Source organism: Triplophysa dalaica, chromosome 13, assembly GCF_015846415.1.
Source record: "Triplophysa dalaica isolate WHDGS20190420 chromosome 13, ASM1584641v1, whole genome shotgun sequence".
Lineage (NCBI taxonomy): Eukaryota > Metazoa > Chordata > Actinopteri > Cypriniformes > Nemacheilidae > Triplophysa > Triplophysa dalaica.
In genome coordinates, this window is record NC_079554.1 from 7570288 (window position 1) to 7588833 (window position 18546).

At 36.8% G+C, this 18546-nt stretch overlaps 1 protein-coding gene across 1 annotated transcript in view; it reads left to right on the forward strand.

Moving 5' to 3' along the window:
* dab1a (DAB adaptor protein 1a) overlaps positions 1-18546 on the forward strand; it is a 125226-nt gene that overhangs the window by 71356 nt on the left and 35324 nt on the right. Inside the window, 2 exon segments of the mRNA XM_056764317.1 lie at positions 2226-2365; positions 5336-5434. Coding sequence (XP_056620295.1) covers positions 2226-2365; positions 5336-5434 — 239 coding nt within the window.

The window sequence follows — 18546 nt, forward strand, 5'->3', positions numbered from 1 at the left end:
AGATAAATGAAATGAGAGCTTTTGTGGAACCACACACAATGCTAGTGGCCGAAAACATATTTCAGATTTAAATCTTTATAAAAAAGACGATTCATAACGGTGCCACGTTCTGGAGAAACCATCTTAATGGTATAATAGAATCGTTCGGTTTCGAAGTCTATTTTAAGTACTGTTTACTTTACTAGTCTGTATTTGTGTGCATTATAAGCTTTTCATTATCATAAAAAATAGATCCCCAAAACCTGTAATCGATTTTTATAGCCTATATCAAAAACTGTAAAGATGTATGTGACATGTTTAATTTGTCAATCATATACAGTATTAAGACCATCCATAGCACTACGAAACATGGAAAAGTATTTACTGTAGAATCAACATAAGATACAACAGATACCACAATTACTAAAGCTCAGAGCGAGTATATCGAGAGAAATGTCAAGCTTGTAAAGGCGAGACAGAAATACAAAAGAGGTGGTGGCCCAGGACTGATTGATTTAATCTTACACAAGCAGTTTCAGTCCTTTTTCAAGTTTCAAGCTTTTTGATATGGATGCTCTTCATAGATTTGCTATAAAATATAGATGCAATCTCCATCATCCATAAGCTGCCCCAGGTCACATAGGTCTTAATCGCCAGGTTTCCATCCAAAATGACTCAATACGAATTAACCTTATGCGCAAAATTGGAATATTACAATTTCTAATGCGAAACTTCAAAATGTGCATAAGACCAGGGTGATGTAAACCTGGTTAATAACTACATTTTTTCTTTTGCTATTATAATTTAAAGAAGATCACAAACATCGGGCTCTCACCCAAACTTTTATGTTTGTGGTATGGACACGCAGTCATTCTGGGATATTGTTTTAATCGACACTTAGAAAACATAAATAAAATTTTGCGCAAATCTGTAATAGGGACCTGGCTATTGATCTTCCTTTACTTCTCGATAGTCACTTTGGTGACTGTGTGCCATAAGAGAAACGCTATTGGTTACATCAACAAATCAAATAATGCTGCGGCTTCCAAGGCATCGCAGTGGGCCTTTAAAGGTCCCCTTTGACATGTGACCTTGTCTAAGAATTTAAATAGGTTTTAGGTTAAGTTGTAAGGTTAAGTTGAGTCAGGGTTTCCTTAAATTATGATTAATATTACTAAAATTATGTTTTTGTTGTTATTGTTATATTTGTAATCACAAATTTGTGTGTTGTTAATTAATAGTTACTCAATTAAATAATTATTAATTACATAATGGCTTATTACCTTTAAAGCTGGCTTATGTTATTCTGTGCTCTTTATTTTCAACTCCATTATTATCTAATAATATATTGTAAGGGTTTCTTTTAATTATTTCTTTATTAAATCCGAACCTTTAGAATCCTGTTGCCCTTTTACCTTTCCTAATTGTGAACGCAATAACTGACCCTGAAAGCGTGTGTTTGAGTTTGTGTATATGTCCTGGTAAATGTCTATTTGCTTTTGCCTCAGACCTAGGCTGAGACCTAATTGGGTCTGTTTGTCTTTGGTTTACTGAGCATGAGCCAGTTAATTGGTATATATCCTTGGAGGTTTATCGATTGGCCAGGCCCGTTATCCAGTTATAAGCTTTGTGATGAAGGTGTGGGAGGGGCCACCTGATCTTTCTAAGTCGCGATCGGCCCATACATGTCCACTTTGATGTGAGAGCTCAAAGAAATATTCAGCTTTCATCATTCCTATCACCTCACACCAGACCTGGACACAGAGCCGTTACTTAGAAACTAACATCTTCCTCTCATGCCTCAGGCTTGACACACCTGCAATTACAGCCACACACAAGCTACTGGCTTGACCTTGATTCTGAGCTGTATAGCACAAGGTATCTGGAGGTTGGAGAGGGTTTTCAGAGCCCTGGGTTGATTTTAAAGCTCCTGGCAGTGATCAACCCCACAGGCTCATAACTCAACAACTAGACTGAGTACAATGGATCCAAGATCTTACTGCTTGAATAGAACTCAATATAAGAAAAATAAGGATATAGAGTTCTGGGTTAAATAGTGTGTATTAGGATATCGCTTGGTATATTTGTCAGCTCCCAGGTCCAGATTTAGCTGATTATGGAAAAAGTAATGGCATTTCGAAGTGATGGTTGATGGAGGGAGGAGACGAATTGCTGCAGATACTGTATGTAAAATTCATGAAATGACTCCATGCTTCATCTTCCTCGTTCTGTTTTACTCCCTCTAGGGCAGGACCGCAGTGAGGCAGCTCTGATAAAGCGTTTTAAGGGCGATGGCGTTCGATACAAGGCCAAGATCATTGGCATAGATGAGGTCACCGCTGCACGAGGAGACAAGCTGTGTCAGGACTCAATGATGAAACTTAAGGTATGTGTCGGTTGATTTTTATAAAGTTGTGGTTGATTGTGTGCTTGTGAATAATCCGAGTTCCTGTACAAAGTGATGATCTATTCAAGTGCGGCACAATAGCAAACTCGACAAGCAACATGCTGTCCAATTGATCCTTCGCCAATCATAACACCAATATAATGTGCTATTCGCCATTGTGTCCAACAAACAAACCATAGAGTTTAACCGGCTTCGATTTTTTAGAACGTCTTTCCCCATGGTCACACTGTACGAACATTATCCAAGCTAAAAGTCATGTGGAATGTACAACAATAAAGACTTCTTAAACAGACTCATACAAGAAGACTTTTCCGGAGGTTTACACCATAGACTCTCATATGAGTCACGCAAAAGGACTGAATCTCATCAACACTGCCAGAATTTTATTGGGGTTAAAATTGGATGCCTAAACGTGTCAGAAACCAAGGGCGCTATCCAGAAGTTATGTCATAACAGCATACAAACTATAGGCTAAAGTTACTGTTATAAAAGCTAACTAACGCTAGCTAGGTTGACTCACTGAATGTGACATTGAAAAAAAACTGATTTTTATTTTTTAAGATGAGAATAGTGAATAGAAAGCTACCCAGCTTTACAGGAACCGTGTTGTTCCTCAATTTAGTGATTTTTGATTAGCAGGTGATACTGTGCTATCAGTTTTATGACATGTAGGCTAGAGCTTTGATCTTTATTTTATTTACTTTATTCCGAGTCACTTTCACATCCTTTAAATGTACTTCAAATGCATATTGGAGACCTTCTTATTGCTTCTGGCTGAAAGAACACGTAATTTTTTCCCAGAAAGAATTATTTCACGATATATATTCTTGTGCAGTGGGAGCACTTTGCTTGATGTCGGACATAGCAAAAGGGGGCGGGCTTTACGAAGGGTCAATAATCTATTTCTGCAGTGACCCACAGTAATTTTGTATTGGACCAAAATTTAATGTGGACCAAGCAGGACATATTAAACATCAAATATGTTCGAGTTGGAGGTTTATTACATTGAGCCATATTTGTCCCTAGAATTTATTTAATTAATATAATATCCCCACCCACACCAAAATAAATAAAACATTCAATGATCTGTTAATCTTCCTTTAAAGGATAAAATGTCTGTGTGACTTGAAGTTTGATAAACAAAAAACATATATATATATATGATTTGACAATGAGCCATGTGAACACTTGCGGTCACAATATTATGTTTACACAGGTTTTGTGATTTAATCTTGTGTAGATGGAGGCACTTAATAATAAATAAACATCCATATTATTGTTCAAGTGAACGTATGTGTTTTTGCAATGTTTTCGTCAATTTTAGCGGTTTTTCACTTTTACCCTTTAATCTGATTTCTTCTCTGTTTGTTAGATAGAGAGGGTGATTACAACATCTGATTTGCATGTTTGTCTGATTGGAACGTCCAGACTGTCATTGATTGGAGGTGTTTAGCCTTCACTCACCCAGACACATAATCTACAGTCGTATTCTCACACTCCTACACTCCTTAGCAAACAAATGAGTCCCATGTTATCATTTTTAATCTCTTATTTCTCACTTTTTCTATCTTTCCGAGTTCATCAAAATGTTAGGAAGGGAAGTTTCAAACAAAAGTTCAAGTCTTTTCAGATAAACCCCAGATAAGCACATGCGGTGCTGTAAAAACATAGTTATATAGTGTTTTTTTTTTTTTTAATGCTTGGAAAACAGTCCAAGATCAAAGCATTGCTTAGTTTGAAATGTTAGAGCTTGTGCTCTATGCAGCATGATCTCCGTGTCACTAACATTAAAATGGCTCATACGTCAACCCACCAGCATGGATAGACATAAATGGTGTGATAACGTACTGTACATCATGCCAGATCCGATATACACATCCGATTGGTTGACAGAGGAATTTATGAGCCACTTTTATCCCAAGCGACATGCAGTGCATGTTTATTTTATAGGAATAAACCCATGACCTTGCTGTTGCAAGTGAAATTCTGTACCAATTGAACTATATGAACTCTCAAGGATATACCAAGAAAAACTTGAAAATAGAATTCAAAGGATGTTTCACCTTGAGCTGTGGTGCTTTTGAGGGTTAACTGCAAAAAAAGACTGTCAGCATTTCATTCTTTGGCTGATTCAATATTCTTCAATATTCAGAAGGAGGTAGTAACTGCCTTTTACACAATACCCTGTTCTGAAATGGTGTTGTTGCTCCAGATAGATAGTGGGAGGGGAGTATATGGACCACTTTTGGAAAATTTCTCAAAATACACTGCCCGTCCAAAAATAGTCTGACACTCAAATATTTAGTTTGACTGCCATTAGCTTTCAGACCGATGAGCATAGTCTTCCCCAGCAAGTCCCACAGTTTCTCAATGGGGTTAAGGTCTCGACTCTGTGGTGGCCAATCCATGTGTGAAAATGATGTCTCATGCTCCCTGAATCACTCTTTCACAATTTGAGCCAGATGAATCCTGGCATTGTCATCTTGGAATATGCCCGTGCCATCAGGGATGAAAATACAAATTAATTGAATAACCTTGTCATTCAGTCAGCTGACCTCATGCTATAAGAACATCACGTGGCTGAACCTAGACCTCCAATCTAATGGGAGTTTCTTACCTATTTGCTTAGTTAAATCCAGGTGCTGACTTTTTTTGGACAGGGAGTCTGTATAGAAATTAATATATATATATAGAAAATGAAAAGACACTTAATATTAAAAATGTTCCTGACCTATAGCCTCATGCACTATAGTAAATGCAAACACAATTTAAAATGACAGTCACCCCCAACGTGCTCATTCTAGAACCTGAACCTCCCAGCCAAAAGCATTGAGAGATTCAATTGCTTTACATAACCACTAAAACTCCCAACAGACTGCAGCAAGTAGCAAAAGCTTCTTTTGTTTGGTCTTTTTGCCTCATTTTCTATTTTCATCTTCTGTTCTGCAGGGAATCGCAGCCTCTGCACGGTCTAAAGGAGAACACAAACAGAAAGTTTTCCTCACTGTGTCCTTTGGAGGGATCAAGATTTTCGATGAGAAGTCGGGGGTAAGTTACAGGATTTGGAGTGTTTGGTAGCATGTGAGGTGGTGGGGGGCAAAAGAAGTTTTGTCCGAATCATTACTACCCCTGATCCTTGGAAGCAAGTCACATACAATCCTGAGCCAGAAATAAATCCTCAAGTGTTCAAACTGGTTTCTGATGGCAAACATACTTTTGTTTTGTTTGAATGTTTGTACTGTGAAGAGGTTGTTGCTCATAACCATTTCATCCTATCATTGTCAGATGAATTCTAGAAAGGGGGTACAGAACATCAGTAGTAACTTTATTGCAATGGCAATGAACCAATCCTGCAGAAAATATTCTGCCTGTTGAAACTAGTTAGTGCTGGTTTAGGTCAACACTGATTTCACATTTCATTTGAACCTTTGAGGTTTATGAAAACAATCAAATAACAGTGACTTATTTAAGATAAGGGGGCCGGGTTCGCAAAACTGTTCTTAAGACAAAATATAAGATTGTTTTTAACATAAATTATAGGTTCTCATAAGAATGTTCCTTTTTAAGAAGTTATTAAATATTGAACATCATAAGAATATAATGACATATGCTTTGTAAATCAATCTTGAGAAAAGCATTTAAGAATGCTGATTGCTTAAAAATGTTGATAGGGGTTACCAATATTTTAATATTATCAAAGTTTGATAACCCAGTACATAATTGTGGAAAAAAATATTAATTCTTCCAGTGGCTATTCACTGTATCTCAAAAGAGAATGTGAGTGGTACATTCCAAAATGCTGGGTTATGCTCAACCAAACATGGATCAAAAAGGGACAAAACAAGCTGTTGTGTTAAATTAACCCAGAAAATGTTTACAGTATATTTGATCTAAAAATGGGTTAAAACAACTAGGCATTTTGGGTTGAAACAACTCAGTATAAAGTACATTAATTTACAGCCCCAAAGGTTGGTTTTGTCCCCTTTTTGACCCAACGTTGGGTTGAAAATAACCCAGTATTATTTTAAACACAAAGTTAATTGACCATACAATGTTGTGTCACAAGACATCAATATCAATGTCATATAGTGTATTGTATATACAGTAGTATACTGTGTGTTTATATTCTGTAATATACTTTAATAAAATAAATAAAAAACAACTAAACATGAATTGGCTTTTGGTGGAATGGAAAAAACTTTGCAAAGCCAGCCAATGAGAGCAGAGCTTGCCAAACTGAGAATATGCTTGCCAAGTCAAGTAAGTAGACAGTGGGCGGACTGTTGGTGAGACAACCACCAACAGCAGACAGCAGGGAGGAGATGTACCTAAACCAAAACGTCATCAACATTCCCTTCATCCTCCTATCTATTCTCAGACTATGGGAGAGAACATTGTGTCGCACACTTGTGTGAAAGCTGATTGAAAAAGATGTGGTTGGTGCATATTAGGTTTTGTTGGTTGCTCTAAGCAGACACGAGTCTGCTGTACGCCGGGCGGGGGGTGAGGTGATCCTCTGGGAGAGGTAAGCCTGTGTTAATGATGCGTTTTAAAGAGAAGAGCTCTCTCCAGGGAAATCAGAGGGGTCTAATTGAACAGACTTCTTAGATGAGAACAACCATAGCTTTACAAGGCCTATCTGCGGGGCTTTACTCCATCTCGTTGAAGAGTAAATGGCAATAACAGCTACCGAATCCATCACACCTGAGCTTGTTTTAGAAGGATGAAATTAGGCATATTTTTTATGAAGTATCTCACGAAATTGCACACGGCTAGGCACAGTTCCGTATAAGGAGAGATTGAAAGAGAGTCTCGGTATGTGTCTGTTAATGACTTGATACTTTTTCTTTCTTGCTTGTTGTGAAGTGCCATTGAGCTCTTTTTGCTTGGCTGGTTTTTACATTTTCTTTAAATAGACATAAATCAAATAAGCAAATCCCACAGAGTGTATTTGACATCATTAAAACTAACGCTGTGATTTATAACACTCTTATTTACAGCATTTCACAGAGGTGCAAGCACCATCATTTATCATTTTAATTGTTTTAATTATTTGTTTTTGAGATTATCATGTAAATGTTGTTTATTTTTGCGGAACTACGTCGAAGTACATCTTAAAAAGAGGAAACTTCTGTTTAGACGACAATGTGATTGTTTAAATATGAGAACATAATTCAATTCAATTTTATTTATATAAAGCTTTTCACAATGTGCATTGTTCCAAAGCCCCTTTACGGTAGTCAAGTCTTGAGGTTACATATGCATGAATAAGCTTCTCTGCATCAGCAACACATAGAATATTTCGTAATTTGGCAAAATTTGTAAGGTGGAAGAAGCCTGTTTTTAGACATTTGAGAAGTGATTTCCAAATGACAGGTTGCTATCTAATAAAACACCTTGGTCTTGAACTGTATTTGTTGGAGTAACAGTGCAACCTTTAATTTGCAGGTTATAATCCAAAATATTCTTTTTACCTGTCTTTGGTCTTAAGTAATATTTCTTTTTTAATAGAATTTAAAAGATGGAAATTACTAGTCATCCAAATTTTTAAATATTCAATGCACTCTGACAATTTGGATAGCTGGAAGGAATCGTCTTGTCTAGATGAGATATATAGATGAGTATCATCTGCATAACAGTGGAAGCTTATTTCATGTTTTCTTATAATGTTGCCAAGGGGCAGCATGTATATGGAGAAAAGCAAGGGTCCTAAAACCGATCCCCGGGGAAATCCATAATTTACTTGCGTTAGATTTGATGATTCCCCATTTAAATGGACAAATTGATATCTGTCTGATATGTGAGATCTGAACCATTGAAATTTTAATTTAATTGACTATTTAGGACACATAGTATTCAAATTGGGATGTAGGGATAGACATGCCATTGCTCTAGCTGTGTTCTTGTGACATACTATACTGTATTCAGTATACAAGTGTCAATTATAGCCACTCCTCTCTTCTTTCATTAGCAAATAGGGCTGCACAACGATTAGTTGCAATTTATTATGTATAATAATTATGTAAATATAAACACTATACACACAAGCAGGTATATATTTAATTCTTTCAACTCCATTGACGAGTTATCTCGTAATTTTTAAAAAACCCCGCCAAAGACGAGTTTTTACGGCAATCAGTGTTTGTACTGTTTTACAGCAGGTGGCGCTATTACACACCTTTTGGAAAAAGTACAGAATTCCATAACCTACAACGTATATGTTTTAGCGGTTTTTAATGACTGTTCCGAGTGGAATCTGGGCGGAATCTGTGACAAAAAACGTTAATAATCTCAGCTGTTTAATCAAAATGATGCATTTTTAAAGAAACATCTACGGAGTGATAAAAAACGAACAAATGAAGATAGAAGAATACGGTTTCTTTTGTTTAAAAGCTGAGCTCTGTTCTTTCATTTGACATTCTTCGTGTTCTCTCATATTGTTAGTCCATTTATTCTTTACAGAAAATTTAGTGTGAGCCATTAAATTGGGTGAAAATGTAAAAAAAAACGCTGGCGTAGGCTGGCAACTTTTTTTTAAGAGGCTGGCGTCGAATGAGTTAAGAAATATCTACATTTGTATATTCATTTTTATATTTAATTTCTATACATAAATGTAATTTATAAATATATATATCCTTAAATTAAAAATGCATGTTTGTGTATACACAGTACACCCACATATTGTATAATCCAAAACTTTTATTCTGCAAACTGCAGCCCTATTGCTATTACCAAAACTGTTACCATTTTTGGTTAAATTGTGTAAATGCATCATTCAGTATTTGAAGTGCACTTTTTCTTGATATTTCCAGTGTGAAAACGATACTTGCTTTCCACAAAACCCGCTTGAATACAAAAAATATTGTACAAAATATTTGTTTCTTTGTCTTTGGTGTGTTATAAATTGCCCATTCATGGATTAGACACCTAAAATTGCAAAAAAAAATAAGTGTCGGAACAGAAGCATGTTTTAAAACATGTATTTTCAGTGTCGTTCACTGTTCGAAAAAGTGTAGATGCTAGCATGAAGACTTTCTAATTAGTCATTGTTAATTGACTGTCCAGATTAGAAGTGAATTGATTCTAATCCTTTATAGAAAATATTTTATTGCTGAGGAATATATGCAAATATTGTTTTATAGCGTGCAGCGAGTGTGAGTAAGGCAGCACAAATGAATTGGTGTTCAGGGTGCAGTGCTGTACTGATGAGGGCCAGTGATAAATGAGGGGTTACAGTTTGAGCACAGACTCTTTTGTCATGGAGCCAGGAGGTGACCTCACATGACAAGGGTTTAATCTGTCATTGATGCATCTGATCTATTAACATCATGACCTTTGCTCCATTTTCTGAGCATGGTGGCGTTTAACCCCCTCGCTACAAATGCATGACTATCAGATTTAGATACTGCTGTTGCTTTTGGATTGAGACTATTGAATATAACTATTGATATTGGATGTTTGTGTCTACCTGATCAAAGATATTTAAATGCATAGTTCACTCAAAAATGAAAATTATGTCATAATTTACTCGCCCTCAAGTTGTTTCAAACCTGTATAAATGTTATTGTAACACAAATAAAGAGTTTTGTAACCAAACATTTATATGTCACCATTGACTACCGTAGTAGTTTCTTTTCCTAGTATGGTAGTCAATACTGATCCAAAACCATTTGTTTACAAACGATCTTGCAAATATCTTTGTGTGTAATTTTTTAACAAATCCCACTTGTTAAACCATAAGGAGCGTCACATGCACAGAGGCTGTAACACAAAATGCTGCTGGGTGAACAGAGAACAGACAGGTTGAGTGTGTGTGTGAGAGAGATAGATAGAGAGAGAGCACTGTACTGCCCTTTTAAGATTCATCAGCACTCCTTACTGTCTGTCTCCTTCCGGTTTGTGTAGTTGTTCCTGCCGTTCCACCCTTCAATTCCTCCCCCACTTATTTCCTCCCTGGCATTGTAACTCCCCTGCAGGCCTTCATCTGATGAAGAGGAGCTGCTTCCTGATTTCATTATGGTGACTCAGTGGACAGCCGCGTGCCGCTCTGTGACTCAGCTAATCGCATTGTTGTCCTGCTGTTTGAAGGGCTGCCAAGATCAGGCACTTGCATTATTAACTTCCACAAAGAGGGAGAACCCCAGCCTGCTGCCACCTCCAGCTTAAACCTTCTCAGTTAATATTACAGGCGTGTTCAAACCATAGAGGTCTATAGTACCCGGAGAAAGCTATCAGTTAGCATTCCCATTCATCTCAATGGCAGTTGTTTGGCTAGCACATGTATGGTAGCGCACATAGGAGGTACGCAACCTCAGTGCTGCCATATTGCTCCATGGGACCTTAGAGACACTGTTTGAGGCTCAACCATAAATGTCATGTGATTAATCACCCTGCAGTTGTATGAAAATTAGAATTGACAAAGTTAATGGATTGACAGCCATGTGCATGATACACATACCCAAACAGATATTTCTGTGGAACACAAAAGAAGATATTTTAAGAAATGTCTCCGTGGTTATGTGTTCATACTGTACAGTGAACTCAAATGGGGGCCAATGTTGGTTACAAACTTTCCTCAAAATATCTTCTTTTGTGTTTTGCTGAAGAAAGGGTTGAAATAACATGAGGGTGAGTCAATTATGAGATTATTTTCATTTTGGGGTCCTCTATTGAATAAATTATGTTTTTACTTCACATTTATCTCGTCTTCTCTGACAGTTTTTTTTTGCTTTACCTTTTAAAGATCCATGCAATTGTGCCTTTACAGGTACCTCTGATGTTCTCTTTCTCCCCGAAAAGTCCCCAACGACAGATTTAGTAAATATAGTTTATTTATCAAGTAAGAATTTCAAGCCTCACTCATATCTTATTCATCTAAGGTCCAATACGGTTAGCATATTCAATCTACATATACATATAGATCTGTAAGTCACAACTTGCATTCAGAGTCATGCTTGATTTCCTTACCCACTTATTTGCATGGAAATGAGATGTGACCCATTCAATAAAGCAGTCTAATGCACGCAGAAAGCAGCTGTTGATGTAAATGACTATATCTGTTCCACTTACTCTAATATCATTAGAAAGAATAAGTGAGCTGAAGTGCATGTGGACGAGAGCGAGAGAGTTTGTGTATTCTATCACTGGGTTCACACCAAACGCGAATTAAGTGTTTTGAGCAAGTAAATTACATACAAAGTCAATGCAAAGATGTGTATAGATGCCCAACTCACATCATTCGCACCGCTTGCTGCGAGTTTGCGTCTATACATGTCTTTGTATTGACTTTGTATGTAATTTATTGGTGAAAACCGCTAAATTCGTGTTTGGTGTGAACCCAGTGTTGTGCTGGGTTCACACCAAACGCGAACAATTTCGTTCCATGCTCTCTATTACTCGTTGGAATACTTTGTTATTTTCGAGTGAGTGACGCGACCTGACCAGTGTTGGGTGTAACTAGTCACTAAGTAATTAGTTACTGTAATTGAATTACTTTTCCCTTTAAAAAGTAAAGTAAGGGATTACTCTTATTTTTTCTGTAATTTAAGTACAGTTACTTCTGATGTAATTGAACTAATTACTGTGTAATATATTCAATGGTGGAAATGACATCAAAATTATGTCTTACTTTACTTTAATGTATGCTGCTCACATTTGTATACTTTGGTTAGTTGATAAGAAAAATCTATGTAGATATTTATTATTTATTTGAATTAATTAAATAAGCCGTTTTATGACTATCCTTGACTCAATTCTAATCATGATGTAGGAAATAGAAAGTAATTAGTAATAAGTAATTAAATACTTTTTGGAGAAAGTAATTTGACAGTAATCTAATTACACCATTGAATATGTAATTAGTAACTAGTATTTCATTACTTTTTCAGAGTAACTTACCCAACACTGGACCTGACAAATATTTTCAGCATTGACGCTCGTTCACGGCAATTGTGCTGCCAATTTGGTGCAAGTTTGCACCTATAGGGTGTGATTATATTGACTTTGTTTGTAATTTACTCACGCAAAACGCTTAATTCGCGTTTGGTGTGAACCCAGTTTTAGTGTTCCAAGTGTTTCTTATCAAAAACAGTCCTAAAAAGTAGAATCATTTATTGAGGCATTAAAAACAAGTATGGCCAAAATCACTTCCAGAGCTCAGTATGGTACACCAAAGTAGATTGGCACTGATAGCATGAGCTGAAATTCTTTTTTGGTATGGCATTTCACGCCTCTTAGTTCATTTTTGAGCTGTCAAGAGTTATTAGTTTTTTTTGTACACTCCAGGCACTCAGTGTCTTTCTTTCCTCTTCTGCCCATATGCTGCGTTTTCCCCAGAGGCACCCATGGGCGGCTCATTTCTAAAGTTCCTATCCAGTTCTGCTCTCAGAGGAGTCATTTTGGCTGCCCACCCGCTAGCATGTCCACCTTTGATCAAGTGTGGGTGTTTGTTTGTGTGGTCGGGGGTGTGTGCGTACATGAGTATGAGCACCGGTGGCATTTTTGATTAAATTCACTTCTCCTCTTACTAATTATCCCTCTCTCAGGTCCAATTGCTATATACAGTAGTTGTGTGAATTCTCTCTCTTCCTGGTGTTTCTCTGTAATCAAAGACCTGGAACAGGCATCAGTGCTATGGCAGCTGCTAATTAGTGGATACCTGGCGCCGTGGCAACAGCAGGTTAGGGGGGAGGAGGTGGCAAGTCAGGGTTGGACGATGGGAATAATGACATCGTGTCTCCTTGTCTAGCTCCTACACTGAGATGATTAAATATGGACACACACTCCGGTGCCAAGCGTGTTTGTGAGGTTTAATATAATGATAGGACTCCTACACACTGACATACTGTGAAACTTGAGGAATAACTTCACACAATCACACAATCTCATATTTTGTTTGAGACAGGTTTTTATATATGGGGGCGTGATTTGAGGAATAGAGGCAAAGTGATTTAAATCAACACTTGAATGTTGTCGGGCATAAAAAGATCGGACAATTTTAGTTCACATGACTATTTAAAAACTGCAGACTAAACTATAAGAAAAGGTTTTTCTTGTCAAAAATCCAGTTAAATTGAGTTTCTGATAGTAGCTTGTCTCATGTGGTTGTTGGTAGATCTGAGCAGGTCTGAATCATTGGTTGCCTGGATGTTCTTATGTTGAGACTGAGGTCAGTCAACTACAGGGATTCCCAAATTTAGACATGTATAATCTGTCCCAAGACCCCCCAAAATTTGTAAATGGAAGTATGAGGAGGAATATAAAAAAATGTTCTCCTAGTACATGGTATGTTTTCCTTGTCATAGGTACAGTAAATATAAATAAGTATCTTACAATAAAATATCAAAACCACTATTATTGCAAGTCATATACTTAAACTAGACTGAACAGCTAAGCAACTGTGTGCAGCCCACCTTTTTATTTTTATTTAACCAGGAATGTCTTCTACCAGAGAGTCAATACAATTTAATTTAATATAATTTATATTTAATTTATTTTTTACAATGTGAATTGTTCCAAAGCCACTTTACAGAAGAAAAACACAAAAATGGTTAAACACAGCACTGTGCGTGGTGTTCATAGAACAAGCAAGATCATTCTAGTAAATAATATTTTATAAATGCAGTCTATCCGTGGTTTATTTAGCATATTATGCATTAAGTGAGTGCTTGGCTGAAAAGATGTGTCTTTAATCTAGATTTAAATTTAGAAAGCCTGTCTGACCCTCTGAGAGTCCTGGGCATGCCACTGCGTGACCTCAAAAGGGGGGCCATGGCCTCCTGGGGGGCCCCTAAAATGGGTCCAGGAGTGTCCACAGATTTTGTGGTATTGAAATCCAGAAATGTAATCATAAATTGTATGCAATCAAACATAAGAAAAATAAGACCCCAAACCAGAAATATTTACAGTATGTTCCAGCATTGTAAAACAGAATACATTTTTGGTTTAATGAAAATTAATAAAAAAGTTTTTATTTGGGCAGCCGTAAAGCGATTTACTCCACACAAAGGGGGCCATACAACAAAAACGTTTGAGAACCACTATGTAGATCATCTTGGTCAACCTGATTAAAATGGCTTGTGCTTAAAGGGATTCACCCGATAATGAAAATTCTGTCAAGATTTACTCGCCCTCTAATCGTTCCTAACCTGTAAACATTTCTTTGTTCGGTTGAACACACATAAATATATTTGGAAGAATGTTAGCAACGGACAATTCTGGGGAACCATTGACTACCGTAGTATGATTGTGGGTTTAAAAAGCTAAAACAGAGAATATGATAGGATGTTTGAGAAGGAGGCAGAATGTATATGAGATGGGAGTATATTGAATGCAGAAGGACAGTGAGAGATATATGGCGAAAGGTGATAAATCATGCTAAACTCATTAATGAGATAACAGTGGCTGCCGAGAAATATGAAGGTTAAAGGGTTGAAAGCTCTGGATCTTCGTAACACACTGTTTTTTTTCGCCAGAGCGGGTACAGTCGCGTACATGTACACACACATCCATAGACACAAAAATGTTCAGCAAAATGACATTTATTAATATTGTAAAGAGTTTTTAATTCACTTTCTCTGCACATTTTTGGTTATTTTACGGTGTGTTTTCTATAAGGTCACTCGCAGAGAGCACCACACTGTTCATTCATTTTTTCTAACCGGTCTGTTGTTGTGATATACTATATCTCTAAAATGACACATGAAACTGAGTGACACATAAAACATCTGTGATTCATGGCTTTAAATGTCAGTCAGGCGGCTTTTTCTGTATTATTAGTGGACATCCTTAATCTATAAGCTGCAAAAAAGTTCCAGACATTTGCCGCAGTCTTAAATTACGGCTATGTGAGACTAAGGTTTTCCCGACATTATGTAGACCAAATGTCCCCAGATCAACAGTAAAACCTGAAATCACAATCACTGTGGGGGGAAGCCAATAGGGAATGCAAATACAACAAAACAGCCATAAAAACATAATAAATAATGTTTATGTAAAAACGCAAAAACGTTGTGTGAGGGTTGTACAAAACTCTACAGCTCAGCTTAGTACAGAAACAATCATACAGATATCCCATAGCATGATAGAAAAACGTGTTGTTAAGGTCGGATGCTTCCCAGCACCTCAGACATCAATTCACCGCACGGTGGCACACCTGAAATTGAGCTCTCTGTGATTTACTGCAAAGCACACTCGCACGGAAATCCATTGCCATGTCCCGCTCTCTCTCATGGTACAGGTTCGTGTATTAACACTATAAAGGATGTTCATCGCTTTTTTGACGGCACAGATATGTACGCCTTGGGATTTTACTGCAGTTTAAGGCTCTGCTCTGTTCTCTGTTGAACTGACTGCTTTGAATTCACTCTTTAAAGGCACATAGTTTAGGCATAAATGAAAATGATTTTAACAGTTGCTCACCCTCATGTCATTCCAAACCTGTTTTATACTTCTTATCCTGCAGAAAACAAAAAATATATTTTGAAGAAAGTCGGTTACCAAACAACAATTCTTCCATTTTTTGCCTGTTCTGTGCTCTGCTGGAAAGTTTAGTGTTATTGTGTTTTTGGTTATAAATTCATTTAAAAAATGACAAAAATTAAATGGATAGCATGTGTTTTGCATGGCTTCAAGATACATGTCCTCATAAATAAAATGCTTCTAGATCGGCAAGTCTAAAAAGAACTTTATTGGCTCACATGGAGATGAATGGTCGGACCATCATCATACACTTCTTGAATTCTTTACTCTCATCATTTCCGTCCGCAAATAACTTCACTAGCCAAACTTTGCATTCTATTAATCTTTTTTCTGTATGATCCTGTTTTCACCTCTTAACAATTAAAGGAGGCTGAACAACATGTTAACCCTCCTCTCCCTCTTGTTTCATGATAAATGGATGGCATCAAACTTTTTTGTTGTGTGACTTTTTGGACAGGCTTCAAAACAGCAGATTGTTTGGAGAATGAAATGATGAACAATTAGAGTTCTTCACATTCCTATATGAACCACTGCATTGAGCTTTCATCTCACCTTCTTTCTCATTCTGTCTCTCTTTATTTATAGTTTGTTCCCCTTATGTCACTCACACACAACAGAGAGAGCTTAAAGCAGAATTGTTTCTTGCTTAGAACAAACTTGGTGGTTTACAGTACAGAATATGAATGTAAGGTTTCTTCACTGTACACCTTGTTACAGGCTATAGGGGGCTATGCATTACAAGAAGTTTGCATTAGATAATATGAAAAGTCATGCATTACATTTAATACCTTTTCAAAGTAATGTGCATTACTTTTCTAATATTTATATATATATATTCTATTTATTAATCAATTAACTGCACAGTGAATTCCAGAAATCGACCAGCTTATTCAGTTAATTTCGTCACTCATCTTGAAAACGGCTCTGGATTCTTTATTCTATGTAGGACTCAGCATTGGGAAATCCCAAAGTGTTTAAGATTACAAAAGAACAGCTAACTAACAAAATAAAACACAATAAAAACATGATTACATAATAAAAAACGTGATTTTAGATTTTTTTTGTTAAACAGAGTTATCTCATTTTGGAACCAAACTCTTCATATACAGTATTTTAATTGTTTTCCATTCCCATTCTGTCAATATGCTTGTGCTTACTATAGAAAGCAAACTCAAAGTTATTTGCTCTTTGGGTGGGACACAAATGTTCTCAGAAAAAACAAGCAAGTTAATATAACTCTTTTTGGAGATGCAGAATAATGCAATCCATTGCTTTAAAAAGGTTGGCTCGAAATAAACATTCCCCAACATTATTCTTAACAGTACACTGTAAACCCGGATAAATTAGCAATACTCAAACATTTTGAGTCTTAGTCCATGATTTAAGTATGCAGAACTTTCAAATTTTGGGTTAGGGTTCCAATTTTTCATTTACATATTTCTTAGTCTTAATATGCATAAATCAAACACTTCGACTGGAATTAGCACAGTTACTGTTAGGACCTTGTCCTTCCTGTTTTTCAGTTCTCTAACTCCCTAGACAAGGTCAGGACAGAACCATGTCTTGTGTGTATGTTTAAAAGAAGTGAACATTAAACACTAACAAGTCTTTAACATTACTAAAATCATGCAAATTAATAATATATATTTTTACATTTACTCACAATTGTGTTGAATTAACATGTTTAAATTAAGTATATTGAACGAGGAGTAAATAATTTTTTTTAACTTCAAGTTAATCAAAAATAGTCACTATACTTTAAAAAGTAAAAAAGTGTTTCAGGAACTTATAATATTCAAGTAAGTAGAACTTTTTTATCAAATGAAGTTTAAATGACATTTGGCTTTACAGAGGCACGTTATATTTCATCCAAATATAATTTAATATAATTCAGAATCGCTTTAGGGGAAAATAACTTTTTGTACCATTCTGTGTTTTGTCCTCACAGCTGTGTGCTTGGATGCAGATCTGAAGTGGCCTGTCACTTTGAATTGATGTCATTAACAAACGCTTATCATCCTGAAACAGAGATGTAACAGTTGTACCGGCTGCCCTCCCTCTGGGCATGCCGGTGTATTGATGGATCCGCCTCTTAACACCTGCACGCACACGCTCAAACACTCATGATCTTGTGCGTTCAAAGAGAGGATACTATTGAACAGAAACTCCATTTGGGTTGCGAGACCAAGAAGATAAAGTCATTCGTTCCGTAGCGTGTCGAACAAGTCCAAGTGAGAAAGAGAGGGAATTAAAAGTATTGTTCTGGTGGACGAACTCATTTGCGAAACCCTGATAGTCTTGCATAATCCCACTCTGCTCTATGGCAAACAATGGGCAGCACCAAGGGATTCTGGGATTGCTGTCCATCATCTGTGCTGTTTTGGGACACTTTGTCTTTTTCTTTCAGTTGTCTCGGCTGCCGTGAGCCTTTGGCAAGGCTTACAAATATCCGCCTCCTAAATGATTTGAAACAAGGGGTAAAATGTGCACTTTATCTCCAACGAGTGCCCCGTAGCTACACAAGACCCTAATAAAGCCGTGGCTAATGTGTGTACGTGTATGTGTGTGTGCGCGGGAGTCAAGCGGATGGTTAATTAACTGTGAATGTGAGGTTTTGAAGGGCTTAGAGCCGGACTCTAGATCCTCATTATCTCCGTAACACCAGTCTTCCCTTTCCGCAT